The 22,621-nt window shown below is 28.6% G+C and overlaps 1 protein-coding gene and 1 pseudogene across 3 annotated transcripts; one reads left to right on the top strand and one right to left on the bottom strand.

Moving 5' to 3' along the window:
- Positions 1–301: 301 nt before the first annotated feature.
- Positions 302–3,083, top strand: LOC104879673 (2-phytyl-1,4-beta-naphthoquinone methyltransferase, chloroplastic). 3 transcript variants are annotated; one of them, XR_009466622.1, is made up of 5 exons: positions 308–758; positions 864–928; positions 1,020–1,110; positions 2,606–2,739; positions 2,855–2,929. XR_009466622.1 is itself a non-coding variant. In XM_059739745.1 (4 exons), exons 1-4 carry the CDS (start codon positions 624–626, stop codon positions 2,612–2,614), a joined length of 300 nt encoding a protein of 99 aa, XP_059595728.1. In that variant the 5' UTR covers positions 302–623; the 3' UTR covers positions 2,615–2,929. The 3 variants fall into 3 exon arrangements, 2 of the variants coding, with proteins under 2 accessions (XP_059595728.1, XP_019075613.1); XM_059739745.1 differs by having other exon boundaries at positions 302–758; positions 2,606–2,929; XM_019220068.1 differs by lacking the exon at positions 1,020–1,110 and having other exon boundaries at positions 2,855–3,083.
- Positions 3,084–9,448: 6,365 nt separating this feature from the next.
- On the bottom strand, positions 9,449–10,419 carry LOC104879716 (cysteine-rich receptor-like protein kinase 2; annotated as a pseudogene).
- Between the last annotated feature and the right edge of the window lie 12,202 nt (positions 10,420–22,621).

The raw sequence follows: 22,621 nt of genomic DNA, 5'->3' as shown, positions 1-22,621 counted from the left end.
TCAATAGTGTTACTAATGTTATATTTTTAATAATGAAATAAAATGGAAAAATAAAAATAAACTTAAATTATATAAAATATTTGTTTTTACTTAAAATTTAACTTATTTAATTGTAAAATATAAAAATTAAATTAAATTAGAAAATTTTAAAATTTAAAAGATATAATTAAACGTTTATTAATACGTCGAGGTTCCATTTTTCAAGAAATTGAAAAACATTAAAATAATTTTATAAAAGAAATAAAAAATGTGAAATAAATGTGAGACTTAGAGATCAAAATGGGAGAGTATAGAACGAGACCGACGAACATATTCATTTTTTTTTTCCTTTCTATTTCATTCAATGATATTTTTGTTTTTCATATTTCATGTAGCATTAATTATGCTAAATATGTAGAACTTTGATCCATTATGTGCGTTAATCAGCCCTAATTCATAATTGTAAAGTAGCGCACTTTCCATGGCAAGTAAATTTGACAGTTGAAGCTCAGCCCTAAGCCCTAATGTGAACTGTGGAGTAGGCTTAAGGGAAAACCGGATTACGTCATATCGGGATTGGTGATTGGATTTGATTTGAGGAAGCATATAGATTAGAGTTTTTAGTTTTTCTGTTTTCACCTCCTATGGCTTCACTTCAGTTCCTCCTTCGCCCATCCTCCAATCCCAATCTTCTCGCTTTACCCTCCAGATGTCGATCGGTTCGATGTGCCGACGAACGCCAGGCGCTGTTTAACCGCATTGCTCCTGTTTACGACAATGTACGCCTTCACCCTCATCACCATCTCCCGTCAAATTTTGGGTTTCTATTTTTTCTGAATTCTTTTTTGTCTTTTTAATTTTTTATTTCTCAATTACATTTACAGCTGAATGATTTCTTGAGTTTGGGGCAGCACCGGATATGGAAAAGAATGGCGGTATCATGGAGCGGGTAATTATTGTATTTCACTTTTCTCTCTCTGTTTTCTTTTATTATTGATTTATCATTTTTTTTTTTAATTGCTTCTGAAAATCTGGGTCAGGGCCAAGAGGGGAGACAATGTGTTGGATTTGTGTTGTGGAAGTGGGGATTTGGCATTTCTACTATCAGAAAGAGTTGGGTCTGATGGCAAGGTTTCTTTCAAATTCTTGATTAAGTTAAAACTCCTTAAAATCTGAAATCACGTATTTGTTATTATTTTCACATGCAGATTTTTTCTATTTATTAATTTCAATAATTTTCATTATCTCTTAATTAATTTAATTTTATTGAATTATTATTACTTTAACCCGTAGGCCTTGAATATGCAAACAAAAGTTTACGTTTTCAGATTGGTATTAAAAATCATTTTTAAAATATAATGACTATTTTAATCAATAATTATATTTAATATGAGATAACTAGGAAATGTTTTAATTGATTACTTTGTCTCATTTTTATGTGTGTTGAATATCAAATTATATTTTTATGATATCAAAATGATTTAAGAAGATGGTGAAAAACACTAGAAATGACAAAAACGCACACATATTACTAAAACAAGTTTGAAATTCTTTATCTTGGTCTGGCATGGAAATTGCCTAAAAATTTTTGAAGAAGAAATACAAATTTCTATATTGCTTTCAAGGAAAGAAAAAAAAAGAGGGAGAGAGAGAAATATAAAAAGATTCAAAACATACCACTTCTTTTGGTGGGCTAAATAAAATATGCTAAAAAAATGTAAAGAGACAAATTATAAAAAACATCATGAATAACTTTTCTTTTTCTCAGGAAAAAGAAAAAAAAAAGAAAACATTTCTTTTAATTCTCTTTGTTGATAAAGCTTTCTTATAGTTGCCACAAAAATATACGTGGCTTTTGTCTTGCTTGGAAAATTAAGAATCAATTGCTTCTAAGAAAAAAGAAGAATTATCAAAATATATCACTTCTTCTAGTGGTATTTGGGAGGGTAACGTTTATATTTTTTAATTATTTTTAGTATACAAAATAAAGAAAAAAGTTATGTTGGATAGACCCATAGTATAGATTATTATTGTTAAAATTTAGTTTTATGGTTTCAAATGTTTGTGTCTATGTCTATATACACCTACTCTTCTACTTGTATGAAATAACGTAGGGAATGTTTGGAAGTTTGAAATAGAGAATCAAAATGGGAAATACACTTCTCTTCTTATTCATTACTACGATTTGATCACTTTTTAGAAATAGTGAAAATTATTTCATTGAATTAAATGAATTTTACTTAATTACTCCTTGTAATCTTATGCATTATGCCTCATGTGCATTGAGCTTAGAAGCATCCAAAAAGTTATGATCAATTCTTGTCAATAATTTATTGATTTCACAAAGACGGTTCCAATGATAGAACACATTATGATTTCTCCTTTTTTTTTTTATTGATTTCACAAATAGGGTTCCAATGATAGAACACATTAACTGGAATGTGTTTATTAAGAATTTGGAAAGACATTTTATGTTTACAAATCATGAAATAAACCTCCAAAAGCTTACCATTTGTCTATAGATTAATTTCATATAATCCATTATAATTTCATGCCTCTTCGGTTTAAGTTGACAAGTATTGCCAACCAACAAAATGAGGTAATGATGCCATCCGTTATATTGTAGGTGGATTGAGGGCAATGCAATTGAGTTGCCTTTTTATGACTGTTCTTTTGATGCCATTACCATGCGTTATGGGCTACGAAATGTGTTAGCTAAATGCAAGGCCATGCAAGAGTTGTTTTGAGTCTTGAAACCAGGTTCTCTTTCTACAATCACTCTATTTTGTTCTTGTGAGAGTGTGGAGATAAGGGATTTGGCGAAACTTGTTCTGTTATTTGATATGATTTGTCATTTTTTTTCTAAAAATTTCAGGGTCAAGGGTATCCATCCTCAATTTCAATAAAAACACTAAATCATTTATTACATCAATTCAGGTATTGTTTAGATAAGAGGTTTCAGTTTTAGGAGTAATTATGTTTCCAATTAAATTAAGAGGTGAAGTTAGTTGCAGCATTTAACATTCATATGACATTTTGATGTCATTTTTTAATGATTCTTCATGCACTAGTTGTCATAATAAGATTCATTTCTTTGACTGAGTGTTCTCATGCGTTACTTGTCATAATGAGATTCATTTTTTTTTACTGATTGCCCTCTTATTGAAGTTCGCTTTGTATAAGAAAAACCACCTAAGAGTGGGTTTAGGGGTGGTAGGACGGTGGAGGAGGGAGCGGGGGTTGAATTAAGTGATGGTCAATTTTCAAAATGCTTAGGCACTAGTGAAGAAATACCAAAAAAATAAGAACAATGTCATAGTTAAAAGGCAATAAGTAAAGAAATAGAGTAAGAGAACACAAACAAAGTTTTTATCATGATTTGACAAATCTCCATCTACATCCATGCTCCCAAAAACCTTTCCAAACCTTGAGAATTTTCACTAGCATAGAGTCTTAATGCCAAACCTTATAAGTACACACTTGGTTTTGTTTGGTACCCAAGGATCTCTTACAATGTAGTGTCTTTCCTATTCTTTAATTCTTACACTTTAAAAGCTCTTTCAAGGTTCTCTCAACCTTTGACAAGAAGTGGAAGTGAAATAGGATTACACAAGGACTCTCTTTAATTGTAGATTTACAAGTAGAAGGCTTTAAGTGCAAACAAAGAGTATAAAAGTTTTGATTTAATGCAGTATAGATGCTTAAAGAAAGTTTGGACTCAATGCAATAATAATTTACAAGTTGTTGGTGGCCTCTAAATGCTTTCATAAGGTCATATATATAGTTTTTGGTGAGAAACTAGTTGTTACATACAATTGGCCATGGCCTGTCCATCTTTCTCATTAGGTATTTAATGTAGTTGATTGATCATCTAATTGACCATATGGTCAACCAAATAGGTCATCCGTTGCCTGTTTGTTTGTTTTTATCAAATGAAAAAGGGGATTAGGTTGATCTATTGGTCTAGAACTACAACATATAGCTTTTTAGACTTTGAAAACATGACTCAAAAGTATCTATGACATTGGTTTTAATAATCATGATTTTCAAGTACATCAAACATGCATTGATTATATATTTTTGAAGCATAACTTCCATTGTTGAATTTTTAAGACATTGGAAAGCTCTAAAAAAATGTTTTCAAAAGGTCTGTGAAGGATTTTAAAAGTGCATAAAGAATTTAAAAGAATGCCCTTATGATTGCACAAGGTGAGTTAAACAATCCTAGGGCTAAAAGATGCCTAAATGAGGTCTTCATGCCTTTCATCTTGCCTTTAATAGCTCCTTCTTAAGCTTCTTAGCTATATGGCTCCTTCTTTATTTACACAACCAATCTTCTTGTGTATTTTGCTTAAATCAAAGATTAGATCAAGCCTTTGTTTTGTTATCATCAAAACTAGGTTTAAATAAACCTTGGGTTAACACTCTCTTGTCCTATGAAATAGTAGAGAGTAACTATCACAATTGTTGAGTTTCTCTTAACTAAAAGATTGTTGTAACCCATTGAGATCATAAGGGTTTGACCTTATAACAAAGTGAGGATCTTGGCCTCAATGGTCAATGGTGGCCTTAATCATATGACCCTCATAAATTTTGAATACACTTTTTGATGTAGGACAACCCTAGGATGGTTGCCTACACTCAAGGGTAGGTGGGCTAGGGTTTTATTTTTAGGGTGTAAGGAGAGGAACAAGGAATAAACTTTACGGTAGAGAAAATTATAAGATAAGAAATAAAGAGAAAGAAGAAACAATGAATAAAAGATGGAAAACCTTAGAGTCTCACTAAGGCCTTCTAGGAGTCTCACCATTGAGGGTTGCAACCTTGCAATAAAAGAAAGTATAATATTATTCATCAAATTCATTCCTTTGATTTACATTGATTAGCCTATTTATAAGCTTCTCTAAGAAATCCAAAGTCTATTAGGACTCTAATAACCTATTATGATTCTAATTCTAATTATAACATCCAAAGTCTACTAGGACTCTAATAACCTATCATGACTCAAATTCTAATTATATTATAATTCAACTAGCTAATCCTAATTAGACTCCAACAAATACCAATCCCTATTCAATTCTAATTAATATTAATCCTACTTAAAGTTTACTTAGGTCTTCCCTTTCTTCCTTGAATAAACTTTAAAAGGCTTTCCCCCATCAATTTTAGTCCCAAGAAGTCCTGAATTACGAAAAGAGCAAACTGTCAAAATTTAGCTCGAGGTAAACCTCTAGATGGGTTTCCCACTTTGCTTAAACCTCCAGAGATGACCTGCTGAATGAGCAAGTGGATTCCAATCCAAACATATCAAGTTAATCTAAATCCCTTGAAAGACTAGAGATGTTAAGGCTTAAACATATCAAGTCCTGAATTACGAACCATAGGGTGTATATCGGCCTTCAAAGACCTTGACGTTTCTATCTAGACAAATCACCCAAAGAATAACAAATATGCCATTCACTAGAGGTCTTACTCTTGATGCTACCTCCAAAACCTAGAAGGCAATAGTCAATAAATATCTAATCCCGAGCTTCATTGATATGGTGCCTTATCTATTGTTTTTGGGATAATGTCCTCTAGGGCATGTAATCCTTGGTAAATGACCACTAGCAACATAAGTATATCAAAGTATTTGGTAAGACTTATAAACTGGTCTTCTTTGTCCAAGACAACCTTTGCATCATGGATTCTAAGGGGTAGAAATAGGTTTCTTATCTTTCTTTTGGTGGGGGTCAAAACATAGTGTAAGTCTTATAAACTCATGTTTTTTTGTTTAGGACAACCCCTTTATTTTGGATTCCAACAATTATATAATCTTTTGATGGACAAATAGAACATATATTAATGAGCGTGAAAGAAAACATGCTAAAAGCATTTTTCCAAAACAACCTCTATAAAGGCATATCTAATCATAATTAAGGTTATCTAAGAGGTTGTGTAATTTTCCATTTACAGTGAAACATGGGACCACATCAATGGGGATTTAATGAAGTTATTCTCTAACCTTTGATATTACTGTTCTTCTTGAAAATCCTTTGATCATGCTCTTCTAACATGCTCCAGAACAAGCACAGGGGAGCCACGTGCCAAACCTTCCTTTTCCTCTTATCCAACCCCTTAAACTTCAATCTAAGGAGGAGTTTTCTCATTGAAGCTAGAAACACCCATTTTAGACCAAAGACTACTAATAGAAATATCCACAGTTTTTTGTTCTATCACAATATATCAAGATATGAACAAGATTCTTCACTATCATTGAAGCAACTACATCTATTTACCATTGTCCACCTTTTCTTCATTAGAATATCTATAGTTAAGATCTTTTTCCATAACTGCTTCCTAACCAAAAAAGTAGCTTCTCAAAAGAATTGGGTCACCACTTCAATTTCTCAATCTTGAAGGAGTCTTTTGAATTGCAATGATCAATGGCCTCCACTTTCTCTCTCTTCCCATAAATTTGCAACTTTAGTATTCTTGAGAGAAGTTAATCTAAACAACAAAGAGATAGCCTCTTCAACTTGTTCTCCCCCACCCACCTATCTTACCATAATTTACTTTGCTTACCATTTTTTACCTAAATAGTTGTCTTGAGTTTAAAGTCTTCCCATCATTTTCTAGTTTCTTTTCATAAACTCAGTTCCAAAATTCCTCCTCACCTCTTACGTGCTTCAACCCCTATTCATTTCTCTATATTTTCCTAGAATGATCTTCCACAAGCCATTGGGCTTAGGGACAAACCTTGACAACCATTTCCTTAGTAGGGCTTAGAACCTTTAGTCTCCTAATTCCTAGACTTCCATACTTCTTATCCTTGCAAACAATCAACCAACTCACTAGATGCACCTTTTTTTTCTTCCAAATGATTTCCCACAATTTTTTTTTTTCAATTTAATCCTTTTCTATATTTATATATATTTGGAGATGGAAAAGGACACAAAATATGTTGGAAGACTCAAGAGGGTACTCTGTATAGCATTAATCTTTCTCCCTTAGATAGGTATTGCTTTTTCCAAGAGACCAATTTCCTTTTGAGTCTCTCCTCTACCGGATCCGACATGACAAGAGACTTATAAGATACACCTCAAGGAAGACCAAGATAAGTAGGGAGTCTTCCCACCTTGCACCCGAATAGAGAAGCCAATTTGTTTATTTCCCCCAAGGGTAGAAGTTCACTATTTTGCATGTTTATTTTCAGACCTGACATCAGTTCAACGCCTATCACATTCCATCTCCAGTGCCTCAATTGATCCATGCTGACCTCATAAAAAGAAAAAGAGAATCATGTGCAAATAATAAGAGACATTCATTCCTCCCCGTCCACCCTCTACCTTAAAACCATTAAGGAATCCTCTCTTCTCTACCTTGGATATTAGTTAGCTGAGAGCTTCCATCACCATCACAAATAGTTAGGGAGAACAACAATCACCTTGCTGCAGTCCTCTGGAAGTGTGGAAAAAGTTTGTGGGAGTGTCATTAACCAAAAATGTATCCATTTTCTCCATTTATGACCAAAACCCATCTTTTGCAAGCCTGAAAAGAGTAACTTCCAATTCACATGGTTGTATGCCTTTTTTTTTTTTTTTAATATCCAATTTAAAACTAAACTTGCCTAAGAGCTGCTTCAAGGATCTTCCCATGAGATTAGTTGGCCTCAAGTCCTTAATGTCATTACCAAACCATATGTAGGATTAATGCTACATTAAATAGAATACCTTGAATGAGATTCCTTGAGTAGCTACATATTCCCATTCCCACTATAGGCCAGAAAATTGTGAAAAGGCTATTGAAAATCCATCTGACCCTGGCGCTTTATCTCCCCCTTCTTTGATAAAGTCAACACCACCTCCTCTAAAAAGAACTCTCTAAACTGCTCTGTCTAATCTATCTATGCAATTACAGAGATACACTACCATGTTAGGTCTCCTCACTTGGGGTTTTTCAAACATAGACTTGGAATAGGACATGATTCCACCCTTAAGCTCCTCCTCTTCTGCAAGCCAAACCCAATTGATTTTGATACTATTAATGAAATTGTCATTCTTGCCTGCATTAATTATATGATTAAAGAATTTTGTATACGTATCTCCTTATCTTAAGCTAAGAACCCTAGATTTTTGCCTCCACAAGATTTTTTTTTAGATAGCTACATGGTTGTATTTATCCTTAAACTAAATTTTGATTCCTCTTGTCCTCCTTCGAAGGAGGTCTTACTCTTTCTATACTATCCCAACATCTTATCAACTCCAAGGCAACTTCCTTCTTAATGGATAATCACTGCTCAGATGAATATCAGAAATCAATGAAGTTCTTTTCACTCAATAGACATGCTATTCTATCTTGTGCTCATCGTGTATGTTTTTGGCCAGTCTCAACTTGAAAGACAAAATATTGTCTCTATTTATTATATTGGTGAAACCTCATCCTAAAACATCAAACAATCTTTTTTTTCCTTTTAGGTAATTATCATTTTTCTGATGTATGGAATCACATGTGGGATATCCCCTATCTTCATGCCAGTTAAGCTTGGCTGAAGGGGTTAATAATATGATACAAGCTTGGGCATTAAATTCAATTTTCCCCTATTTTCACCAAGGGGTTAATAATATTTTGTCTTTTACATGTTAACTTCATTATAGAAATCTGCTGCTCTGTGTCTGTTGTTAAAGAAAAGCCTCTTCACGGCAATCTCTCTTCCATCAGCCAGAACTCCCTGTCATGGAAGTAACGAGTAAACCTCTGATAAAATCCAATAAATCATGTTGTCTGACTTCATGTAAAATATTTATAGAAGCCATTTATGAAAGGGAAAAAAAAAAACAAAAAAAAAGCTGCATAGTACATTTGATGTGGATAATAAATTAATAATAGGCTACCTTATAAACAGTTCCAAATCCTCCCTGTCCAAGTTTACTGGCATTGTCAAAAGATCCTGTGGCCTTCTCAAGTGTAGCATATTTGAAGTTCAAGCTACTGTCATGGAGGGTCTTAACTAATTTTATAGCATCGTTGGAACCTAAGTCAATAGGAAAAGGCAAGGGAATATGCACAACTTCGATCATAATGAGATGCCAAAAATTTTCATCACTTGAATTTTAGGAATATCAAATTTGAGGAGGCTTAGATTACTATAGACATCAAGCCTATGTAGAGACTCCACAAGTGATAAGCGGGAAAACCCCAACAGGTGGGGTATAAGAAGTCCATTCCAGTAACCTAACCCATAAAACAGCACAATGACTACCATATTTCTTGTAGGGTTGGTGTCCTTTTTGAGTGATGGGAAGTGTTGGACGGGGACTGTATGTTTGATACTCTTATCGTTCTCAAACAAAAATTTGTTTTCAAGAATCTTTTTACCTCTCCTTTTCTTTTGGATTTTTCTTTGCTTCCAGATATAAACTCCAATTGCTCCCACTACTAGAAGAACAATCACAGCACTTACAGCAGATGCTACTATTATTGTTATGGTCCCTGTAATTGTCGGCAAGCTTTGTCACTTAAACATATGATGTGGCATAATCAAATACAATGAATGTTATTGCGTGAAACATGACTACAGAACGTAAGAAGAAAGCACGGTAATTTACCTGTTGAACTTCCATTATCTGATTCCTTGTTGAGGAAATCTGTATCTGAGTACCTCATGAAGCACCCTGTGTTCAGTGCCCGCCCTTCAGACCAAGGCAAGCATCCCAGTATTGATGACGATGCATTTCCAGACACGCCCTACATGAGCTTGCGTTCAAAGTCCTCCAGCAATCAGCCAGCACATAGGCCGACTCATTTGTTGTTCCCGGCACTATCACCTTACTCCTTGCATACCCATTATTGTTTGGTGGATGAGCAATTGCTTGCTCTATAGCCTGCCTCGCAGACTCCTGGAACGTGGAGTTCTTTCGGTTTCGTTTCCACACGAAGCATAGTCACTTGGTCCTGTATACTCCTCAATGAGGCTGTAATTTTGAGCTTGCATAAAGCAACCATCAAGGTAAATGCGACCCCCAGTGAAAGGAAAGCACCGGGGAAGAACTGTTCGCGTCTCAGCATAGCATAATACACAATCAAGCACAGACAGATCTCCATAGCATTGCACAAGGCCGTAGTTAGTATCAGGTCCTGAGCCAGAAATAACCACGCCAAAACCACTGATATTTTTCATCATAAGCACAAAGTTATGGACGAAGATAGTTAAATCGTGCTCTAGCTGTTTCTCACACACATGATTTGGATTATTCGTGATCTGGGGTCTCCGGTGGATAGTTCTATAACCGATAGAATTATATGATAAAAAGGAGGAGAAGAGATGGGGATGGGGATGGGGCTGCTGGGTTGGCTTTCTTCGTCTTCATTTTTGGAAGTCTGGTTTGAGATGTCATTCAAAAAGAGAGTAGCATTGAGATAATTGAAATAATTTGAAGTGCACTCGAGACGAAACAACATAATTGAAAAGAAGAAAGGAGTCTTCATTGATAGCTAGAAAGAAATATGATTAGCATTGATCCTTGGGCGCCCACTGATTGGGTTCAATGGCTTGGTAGTTCTTGGTTTACTCAATGTCAAAGGGCGATGAAAAAGCAATATGTTCCACATTGGACTTGTTGAGATTTCACTGATGAATATTCAGTAAATTTCAGTACATGTGAGTTGATCAGATCAAAGGTTGTGACGGTAAGTCACATCACTTAAATTTGGACAGTGAATTAATATATATTTTATTTGCTAAAAATTTGGGAGAATTATCCTAAGATGGGAAAAAAAATGTCGGAGAAGGATGGGTAAATTTGATAATTCTTATGAAGGATAGGGTGAAATTGTGATATTTCTTTCAAATGCCTTATTTTATTTAAATGCCAAGAATATCTTTAATAAGTGAAAAGCAACAGAAAAAAAAAAAAAAAAAAGTTTTCTTTAACCCAGCTGCAGCTTATCGATATTGAAGAAGATAAAAAAGGAAAGAGGAAAAAACTTCAACACTTTAGGTTATGATACGAAACCATCTTCACAAAGTTTGTTTGTTTGTTTTTTTTTTTTTGTGAATCTAGCAAGAAATTCATTAAATGTAAGATTTTTTTTTCTTAAATGCCAAAAAAAAAAACGTCAGTTTATGCAAAAAAATAATAATAATAATTTAAAAATCGGATTGAAGGAATGAAATATTAATAATTTTAACAATGTAGATTTAAGATATTAGATCTGAAATATCGAAGAAGGTTTTGAGAAAGAAATTACATTTTTTGTATAAAATGTTATTTAAATTTTTTTTTGAATTTTTTTTATATTATTTTGGTCATATTGAAGATGTGTTTTTATTTTTAATTTATTTTTCGAGTGGGTTATTTGATATGATTATTATTGATTTCCAGTGAAAAAGTTTACACTTTAGTTTTGTTGTTGAGACTTGTTTGACATGGCAGAAGAAAAAATTTTCTCAATTGTTTCATACTTGTTTTGGACCACTTTGTTTGTGTATTTATGAACATATTTGGATTTTCATTGAAAACTAAAATCCTTTTTGTATGGGACCATTTTGTCTTTAATTATGAATTTTGTATAAGTATTATTTTGGTATGATGTGTTGAATGCCTAATAGTATAAAGATTGTGTAAAAAAAACCATTACTTCAGTTATAAAGTACAATTACAATATAAATGCAATATAGTTACAATGAAAAAATATTAACATTATGATACATTACAATATACCAAAATGACAAAATATTAAATTCGTTTCTTACTATACAACAAAAATACACTATTGTAATTTAAATACATGAATTTGTTGATAGTAATCCAATTATGTATCAAAATATATATATAAAATTAATTTCTTTTTATATAAAAATATAAAGGTATAATAAAAATATACTACAATTACAATACAAATACAACAACATTATGATATATTATAATAAGGTAAAATTTTAAAATTTTCAAATTTCTTATGAAATTGGATAGTTGTGGGTTCTTTAACATATCCTTAACATGTCTAATATACAATAAATATTGTTCTTTATTATATAGAATATGTTTCAATTAATTATAATTTTTATTTATTTATTTTGTATTTGTTGTAAAATTTTCTTTGCTTGTAATATTGTAAATCTACCCACCCTTCTTGGTAAAGGGTAATTCTCCCTAAGAATTTTAAGTACAAACGGTTGGGGTCAACAGGCTCAAAACACTGAAACTGAGTGATCAGTGATCCAAGGCATCCCATCATCATCACTGGTAATGCACACATAGGTCCACCATTAAAATCGCAGAACGAGGAGGATTTGAACAATCACATTCAAGGAAACAGAGATCACATAGAAAAGAAAAACACCAAACTCAATCGAATAGCAAGAACATATCAAGTCGGATGGAACACAACTGGAAAAAGATGCTGCAGTTAAGGAAGAACATCATCATAATCGAACATCAAGCTGTAAATGTTTTTCGATAGTAAACGAGCAAGAAAACGGGAGCAAATTAATAAATTCGAAACACGAAAATAAAAGAAAAAGCATGAGAAATTGATTAGGAGTAGATTTGAATGCTTACCTTTTAGTGCATGACATCTGCAGATAGCGGAGTTGTGTGAACGATGAAGTTGAAAGCATAGAGAGATAAATGGACGCACAAGTCAAACGCGGTCTGCGGCTCCGAACATTGAGGCGGTCAGCTTTACTAAAACCTGATTAGAACAACCTTTAGCTTCTGAAATGCAGTGTAAGTCCTAATTAATATTAATTTTAGGTCTCTTTCCATAGGACCATGAGACCATCCTTTAAATATTAAAAATCAGTCATTTCCCAAAATCCTAGGTTATGAGAATGACAACATATTTTAAGGCTTAAACTATTGAATTTACAGTTATACCCTATTTGTATTTGACCACGAGTGACTAATGGTTTAAAGTCACGGTTCGGGACTTTTTGACAATGATCCGTTGACGAAAAATGCTAAAGAAAAAAAAATTAAGAGAATTTTTTTTTCATATTTGATTTTTATTATATAGATCATGAAATTATGTTTGGTCCTGGAAAGTATAAAGAAAAGAAAAAAAAATGTAAAGAAAAATAACTTTTTTATATTTAGTTATCTTATAAAATATTTCAAAGAAAATTAAATATAATTAAAATTAGTTAGAAACTTATGCATTTTAAAATTATTTAATCTTTATATTAATGAGTTAAAATAAATAAAATAAGTTTGAAGTAGCAAATAAAAATAATTTATCATCTTTAACTCTATTTTTTATTTTCCTTCACTTTTTCTTTCCTTTTACTTTTTCTCTCTATTTTCTTTCCTTTGCATTTTCCCTCAAATTTTCCAAGAATAAAACATAACGGAAAAGAAATAAAATATAATTAAAATTAATTAAAATTTTATATATTTAAATATTTTTATTTTTATATAAAAATTAAATGAGATAAAATATAAAAACAAGTTATTAAATGTAAATTTATTTTTTATTTATCTCATTCTTTTCGTATTTTCCCCCATATTGGTTACTTTATACTCATGACATTTGATAAGAGTACAGTAATTTTTAAAAATAATTCTTAAATTACTATAGTAGGAAAAATGATTTCAAATCTACTATAGTTTTTGCCAGGTAAGAGGGAAGGAGATTTGTTTTCTTTATCAACTTGGAAATCGTCTTTTGAAAATATGATTTCCACCAAAACAAATATATTAAATAACCACTCAGAAATCGTCTTTTGAAAAGACGATTTCCACCAAAACAAACATATAAAAAAAAAAATTAAAAGACGATTTCCACCAAAAAAATGGTCTGTTGAAAAGACGATTTCCAAAAAAATAACCACTTATCTTTTCATTGGAAATAGTCTCTTGAAGAGACGATTTTAAAAAAAAAAAAACAAATGGAAATCTTCTATTTTAAAAAAATATATATAATAATAATAATTGGAAGTTGTCTCTTCAAGTGATGATTTCCACCAAAATTTCAAAATTTAATATATTTTAATACCATTAATTATCTATATATTATAAAAATAAATAATACAATTTAATATAAAAATATATTATAAATCCATTTTGGAATTAAAAAATTAATTATACTCCTATAATTATTATAAATATATATTATAAAATTAATTAATTTAATTTGCTAAATTTAATATAAGATAAATAATATTTATCTATTGTTTTTTTTCTTTCACTTTGCAATTAAAAAAAACTATTATCAATTTATGTGAAAAAATGAATTTAAAAAAAACAAATTTGTTATTAATTTATTAAATAATTATTTACAAAATAAATAATTTTGTTTTGTTTTAATTTTTAAATTAATTTTATTACATAAATTTTAAGATTAAAAATATTAATCTTTAAGTTAAAATTTCACTATAAAATGAATAAAATATAAAAAAAAAATAAGTTAAATAATTTTAATTGTTCTTAATCTTCAATTTTTCTTTAAATTAATTCAATTAATTACAACTAATAAAATTAATTTAGTTTGATATTGTTTTTTATTTATAAGATAAATAATATTTATCTTTTTTTTTTGTTTATGTGAAAAATGATTTTACAAAAAAAAAAATTTGTTATTAATTTATTAAATAATTATTTATAAAATAAATAATCTTATTTTGTTTTCATTTTTAGTTAAATTTTATTATATAAATTTTAAAATTAAAAATATTATTTCAAATTTCACTATAAAATGGAATAAAATAATAATAAAAAAATATCATGATTATAAAAAACCAATAACATTATTTATGTAAATGTTAAAAAACCAACAAATAACCCAACAATTAATAAAATATCAACCATGATAGAAATTCAATTATTATCGTGAATGCAAAAAAACTAATAACCTTATTCATCTGAACCATTAACAAAAAATATATATATATCGATAACTTGTATTAATATGTTCAATTACTAAACAATCAAACGTATTCAAATAATAAATGATAAAAAATCAACTACTATTATGAATAAAAAAAGTAATACTTTGTCCATATATATAAACTAATAAACCAACAATTATCGTAACAACTAACAAAATAATAATGATGAATACCAATAAAACTAAAATATTAAAATTCAATATTACTAGATGACAACTTTAATACTAGTAGACGATAAATTAACATACGTCACTAATAAACTAACAACCGATAAAAGTTAGTATGCATCATCAATACAAATAAACCAACAAGCAACAAAAGAGCAACATGTATCATCAATTTATGTTCGATAAAAGATATAAAAGTCATCAATGTGTGCCACATAAGGAGGCTTCCTTCTTCGTTGTGGGCATTGGTAACATCTTTCCAACTCGGATTGATCTGAGGGACCATCTAATGTTGCTCCGTTTCCTCATCCTCGTCCTCAACCTCGACCTCTTCCTCAACCATGTCCTTGATCTTGAACATGAGCCTCTCCCTGTTGTTCAATAAGTAGTGTAGGAAAGTATTGCATTTGTGTCGCCAAATCATCTCTAAATGGATGTCCTAATGATTGTGGTGACAAAGCAATGAGTGGTGTTGTAGGTGAAGTAAATGGCACCTCGATACTAGAAGACATAGGTATATGAAAAGAAGGCCCATCAATATAAGAATGCAATAGCTCCTGCATGAATGATGTCCCAACATCTTCCTATATCACCCTCTCATCAATGGATGGAACTGATGAATAAGGTAGTGACTGGTCAAGTAGTATAGAAAAAGTGAAGGCAGAATGTTGTAGAGACGATGATGATGGAAAATCTAGCGATGCATCATCGATAGGGAAGTGTGGATCATCAGAAATATGGCCTCCACGTGTTTGTACACCTCCACTTCTAGTCCATACCCCACCACCTCTAGTTCGTACCCCACCATCTCTCATCCCCACCTTCTCATCCGATGATTGTCTCTCTATATCAACGATATTAGGGTGGAATAAGCAACCTATCGGCCTTGTGTATCTCTAAACCTTTGGTTCGTACCCCACCACCTCTAGTCCACACTCCACCACCTTTAGTTTGTACCTCACCACCTCTCATCACTACCTCCTCATCCGATGATTGTCTATTTCTATCAACAACATTAGAGGGAATAAGCAACCTATCAACCTCGTGTATAGCCTTTAAAGTGGTTGCACATAATTGATGAATGTCATCACGATGACCTATATTCGGTGTATCTGGACCAGTCCATAGATGTATATGTTGCAAACTACGGTTCTGTAAGAATTAAGAATAAAAAGTTAGATGTTTTTCTAATTAGAAGAAAATAAAATAATAAATAAAAAGACATTGTAATTACCACTATTTCCCGTGAAGGTCCATTTGAAGTCAGAAAAAGGCGAGTGATAGAATGATACCACACCATATATGGGTGGTTATACCCGTAACAAGTACATGTTGCCTCAGTTCTAGCAAGATGATCGTACCCAGCCTCCCACCTTTGAATATAGTGGTGATAAATACTCATCCAATCCAAATCATGTTGACCTCTCAAATCATATTTATGTAATCTCAATTCTGTATCGCATTGCTTAGGAATATGTTGTAGTAGCCCAAACTGCCTCAAAACACGATCAAGTCTATGCCACTCCACTATGTGGAAACAGATAAGGGGTGAAATAGTCGACCACAAGTCAGAGGCAATAGTACAGTAATCTGGAAGTCCACAGATGACATCATCATTATATGGCTCCCATATAATCTGCAATTAAATTTGAAATATGACTCACATTATTTAATAATATTTTGATTACAAATTATTTAAAAAATTATTAAAAATAATGAATTTCTCACCTGCTCTGGCATAAGTCGATCAAGTAGATACCTATATTAGGGTAACACATGCATAGGCGTTGAAGTAGTTTAAAACTCATCTCTCCAACTACAAAAAGAATATATATTAAAAGTTTGAATAATTGTTTATTTATGCATATATGTGTTTACATATGATATAACTAAGGTTGAATACATACCGCGTGCGTAAAGGTAGTTGTGGCAGTACTCCATCATGTAGGGCTGAATGTAAGCGCATAGGTGCTATAAAGGGAAATCTATCCCATATCCATAACTGTAACAAAATGAAAGGACCCGATACATCATGTGCATCAATACAAGATGCTTGACACATCTCTCGATATAGCCAAGCTAGGCAAGCACTACCCCAACTGTAAGTACTGGTAACTCCAAGATCCTCAAGTAATGGTAAAAAATTAAGTGTACCATATTGTTCGATTTATCCGCAAAAAGAAAACTTTCAATCAACTATAAGATGAATGCCCTAGCATAGCATCTCACGAACTCCACATCAGCATCAGGTGGCAATGAAGGAAAATGCTCTATCAACCAAGTCAAACGAAGTCTTAGTCCAGATATATCTCTATCTTCAGGCAAAGGGACGTAATTAACAGCACCCCTTCCATTTGGAAAGGGGATTAGATATCGGAACACCATATTTAACTCAGTGTAAGTACAATTAATATTCAGAGCATGACACAATTTTGTTTCTAACTCATCAAATGTTATCATACTATTGATTGAAACACCTTTCTTAGGAGAATGATTATAACATACCCCAAATTCACAATCAATAATTTCACCCCTAGTATAACACAATACTATGGTGTAACCGTCCATTATCAAATCTATTCAAAAGATCAACAAAGAAGTATCATCATCAATAAACTTTATGATAATAATTGATATACAATATGTATTTTGCAAATCTATTTTACTAATATTATGGTGCATTGTCCATTACAATATATTTCTTTTCTTTTTTAAAATGGATATTTAAATGTATATAATGTAACATTTTAAATGTACATTTACATATTATATAAGATAAATTCATAATTTTGGATAATGTTCTACTTATATTTCTTATATTTTAATATTTTTTAAATAATATTATATGCAAAAAAATAATTTAATACTAACAACAATTACTAAATTTATTTATTTAATTTTATTATATATTATAACATTTTACAATTATATCTTTCTTTTCTTTTTTTAAATGGATATTTAAACAAATATAATATTTTAATATTTAAATATTTATTATATACATTTAATATTTAAATATATATTATATACCTTTATTACTCACAGTTACTATTTTGTATTATACACAATTACTTTATATATATATATATTATATACATTAAAATATCCATTTAAATAAATGAAATAATATTTTAGTTTTATTTTTAGTTCTCAATATCTTACAAGAATTTTTTCAATAATTTAAGACTAATATTAATTTTTATAAAATATAGAAGATAAATTCATAATTTAGGATAATGTTCTACTTATATTTCTTATATTTTAATATTTTTTAAATAATATTATATGCAAAAAAATAATTTAATACTAACAACCATTACTAAATTTATTTATTTTATTTTATTATATATTCTAACATTTTACAATTATATCTTTCTTTTCTTTTTTTAAAATGGATATTTAAATGTATATAATATTTTAATATTTAAATATATATTATATATCTTTAATACTCACAGTTACTATTTTATATTATACACAGTTACTTTATACATATATATATATATATATATATATATATATATATATATATATATATATATTATACATTTAAATATCTATTTAAATAATTCAAATAACATTTTTGTTTTATTTATATTTTTATTTTTACATCTCATTGTTTTACAACAATTTTTTCAATGATTTAAAACTAATGTTAATTTTAAAAAATATATAAGATAAATTCATAATTTCAGATAATGTTGTATTTCTATTTTTAAAATTTTAATATTTTTTAAATCTTATATTATGCAAAATATATAGAAATATAATTATTCTATTATTATTATTTTTATGATGCAAAATATATAGAAATATAATTATTCTATTATTATTATTTTTCATTCTCATTTTACTAATATTTTATTTTATTTTTAAATTTAAATTTTAATATTTTATAGAACATATTATTTGATTGATAAATATAAGCAATAATCTTATTATTTCATATTAATTAAATAAACTAATATCATTTTTTTTTTAAAAATAATTTAATTAATTTATCTTTATATAATGATAATTTACAACAAATAATATTCTAACAAAATTACCATAAATCCAATAAATTTAAATAAATAAAAAAAGATATAGCAACAAATATCTATCATGTGTTACACAATAAATATGAAATAAAGACAAAAATATTACGTACAAATAAAATAATATATCTTTTATTTTTTTGAATGATTTAATCTATTTAAAATAATAATTTCCAATAAATATTATTCAAACAAATATTACATAATCCAAATAAATTTAAAAACTTATATAATAATAAAAACTATATATTACAAAATAACTTAAAATAAAAATAAAGCAAAAATATTACCTTATAAGCAACGTAAGTGTCGAAGAAAAGAGAAGAGATATGCTCAAAAGTCTCCCAAAGAGAACAAGTGATATAAATAGAAGTGATAGAAGGTGAAAAACCGATAAGTGAAAAATCGAGTTTCAAGTGGGAAAGATAGAGAAAATGAGAATGAAGAAGAAGGTTGAAGGTAATTTATATTATATAAGAAGTTGGAAAAAGATAAGATGAGTGTAGTCTGTAGGATAGGGGGTAGAAGTGGTAGAAGTGAAAAACCGATAAGTGAAAAATCGAGTTTCAAGTGGGAAAGATGGAGAAAATGAGAATGAAGAAGAAGGTTGAAGGTAATTTATATTATATAAGAAGTTGGAAAAAGATAAGATGAGTGTAGTATGTAGGATAGGGGGTTAATGTTTGAGTTTCAAACGGTCAGATTGATGGAGTAAATTGGTGGAGTATTAAATTGATGGAAATGACAACACATGCTAACTATGAGGGTAAGAAACGGTATTCAGATTGGTGTGATGAATTATAATAAGTTATAAGAGCTATGACAACACATAAAATTTTAACTTAAAAGATTAATATTTTTACTCTTAAAATTTATATAATAAAATTAATTTAAAAATTAAAACAAAACAAAATTGTTTATTTTGTAAATAATTATTTAATAAATTAATAACAAATTTGTTTTTTTAAACTCATTTTTTTACATAAATTGATAATAGTTTTTTTTTAATTGCAAAGTGAAAGAAAAAAAATAGATAAATATTATTTATCTTATATTAAATTTAGTAAATTAAATTAATTAATTTTATAATACATATTTATGATAATTGTATGAGTATAATTAATTTTTTAATTCTAAAATGGATTTATAATATATTTTTATATTAAATTGTATTATTTCTTTTTATAATATATAGATATATGGATAATTAATGGTATTAAAATATATTAAATTTTGAAAATCGTCTTTTCAACAGATGATTTCTAAGTGGTTTATTTTTTTTTATATGTTTGTTTGAATGGAAATCATCTTTTCAAAAGATGATTTTTGAGTGATTAATATTTTTTTTAATATTTATTTTGATGGAAATCATCTTTTGAAAAGACGATTTTCAAGTTGATAAAGAAAATAAATCTCCTTTCCTCCTATTTAGTAAAAATTATCATAAATTTGAAATTATTTTTCCTACTACGATAATTTAAGAATTACTTTTTAAAATTACTGTACTCTTATAAAAAATCCCCAATTCGAGGTGACCCAAATATCAAGGCGTAATTGAGCATTGACCGTGGCTTTGACGTTTGAGTTGCCCAAAATCATACTTCAAAATGTCATCCAATTTGCACGACTTTGACGGAAGCATATAAAATTTAGAATTATTAATTCCATTGCATCATTAACATAACTACAACATTAATAGTTAACATCTCATGTAGCTACCGGGCAAAAAATGTCATTAGAAAAAAAAAATTTAGTTTTTGTTCAAAAAGTGTTTTCAAAAATAGTTTATTAAAATTATTTAATGATATTTTTAAAAATGGTTTAACCCCATTTTATAGAATAAAAGTTTGTTTGAGAACTTAAAATGTTTTAAAATAATTTTTCATATTTTTAAATATATTTTAAAAATAACTTTTATATGTAACGTTTATTTTTAATTATTTTTTATATTTATATAATTATTATTTTTAAATAAATTTTAAAAATCAATTGAAAACAATTAAAATATGTATGAAAATACCATATTTTTTGAACAAAAAATTGTTTTCTATTTTTCGGGGTATTCAAACATAAACCAAAAAATTATTTTTTGTTTTTTAAGATTGTCAAACATGTATTTTTTTTTCTAGATAACATAAAACTATTTTTAAAAAGAATTACCAAATAAGGTCCAAAAAGCTTATAATTTTTAAGAAGGGGAGATTACACTAAAGGAGCTAACCAAATAATAGGAGTTGGACTTGGGTGGGTTGACTAGAGCCCGCCTAAACCTAATCTAATCATAACTCAATGTTTGCATGACGTTGGATAATCATTTTTAAAATTAGGATCCCAGTCAAGGTTATTCTTTTTCAACTTATTTAACTCAAATTCAATTTGAATAGAGGTCGAGCTAAGTTTACTAATATAATTTATAAAATTTCTAAAAAACTTATATATTTTTAAATTATTTAATCTCTATATATAAAAACTAAAATAAATAAAATAAGTTTAAAAAATATATAAAAATAATTTAATAATTTTAATTTTTTTCTTATATTTTTTCATTCCATCTATTTTTTTTCTATATTTACTTTATTTTTCCTTGAATTTTCATCAATCTATCACCAATTTTCTTATATTGTGTTTAAACATTTCTATTTGCCTATCATCGATGGAGTCTAAAAACTTGTCATATAAGGTGAACAGACTCAGGGCATATAAGGAATTATTTTTAAAAACACTTCTAAAAACCAAAAACTTCATATAGATAAATGAATTTTAGCTATCTTTTAAAATAATTTTTTATTTTGATTTTGTAAAAAATATATTAATTAAATAAAATTTAATTTAATTAAAAAAATATTTTTAGTAAAATATGAATAATAAAATTATAATAACATCACATATAATATTTTTTTACTAAAAAATAATACTATTTTAGTATATAAATAAATATAATATAGATATTAATATCTTCACAAAGACATAATTGATTTTTTAAAAATGAATAATAGTTCTATAAAAATAATAATAATTAATAATATTATATTTAAAATGAATTTAGATATATAGAATATTTTGTACTAGTTTTGATTATTTATACAGTTAATTGGATCAAATTTTTGAATTTTGAATTATTTTTTAAAATTAGTAAATTTATTAAAAAATGTAAAACATTAATTCTAGTTTGATTTGATTTAGAATTCATACTTAATTACATATGGAATATTTTGTTCTAGTTTTGATTATTTATATGGTTAATTGGATCAAAATTTTGAATTTTGAATTATTTTTTAAAATTAGTAAATTTATTAAAAAAATGTAAAACATTAATTCTAGTTTGATTTAATTTCATTTGATTTAGAATTCATTTGTATTGTAAGAAAATTAAGAAGAATATAATTGTATATAGAAGAGAAACAATAAAGTCCCAATTTATTTTTTATAGGTTTGATACTAATTGAGTTCGAAATTATTACATTTATTAATAAATCAAAGATTTTCCATATTGATTGTTAAATAAAAATAAATAAAAGAAGATAAAAAAATTATGTTCTAGTTTGTTACTTTATTTGTTTTTAATAAAA

Source organism: Vitis vinifera, chromosome 1 (genome assembly GCF_030704535.1).
Source record: "Vitis vinifera cultivar Pinot Noir 40024 chromosome 1, ASM3070453v1".
Classification (NCBI taxonomy): Eukaryota; Viridiplantae; Streptophyta; class Magnoliopsida; order Vitales; family Vitaceae; genus Vitis; species Vitis vinifera.
This window is presented reverse-complemented; position numbering and strand designations above follow the sequence as displayed.

Bases quoted from the DNA above. Each gene is read 5' to 3' on its own strand.
- LOC104879673 (XM_019220068.1), top strand. From the start codon at position 624: ATGGCTTCACTTCAGTTCCTCCTTCGCCCATCCTCCAATCCCAATCTT. The intron at 759-863 runs GTACGCCTTCAC...TTACATTTACAG, and splicing joins TTGCTCCTGTTTACGACAAT to CTGAATGATTTCTTGAGTTT. The intron at 929-2,605 runs GTAATTATTGTA...GTTATATTGTAG, and splicing joins ATGGCGGTATCATGGAGCGG to GTGGATTGAGGGCAATGCAA.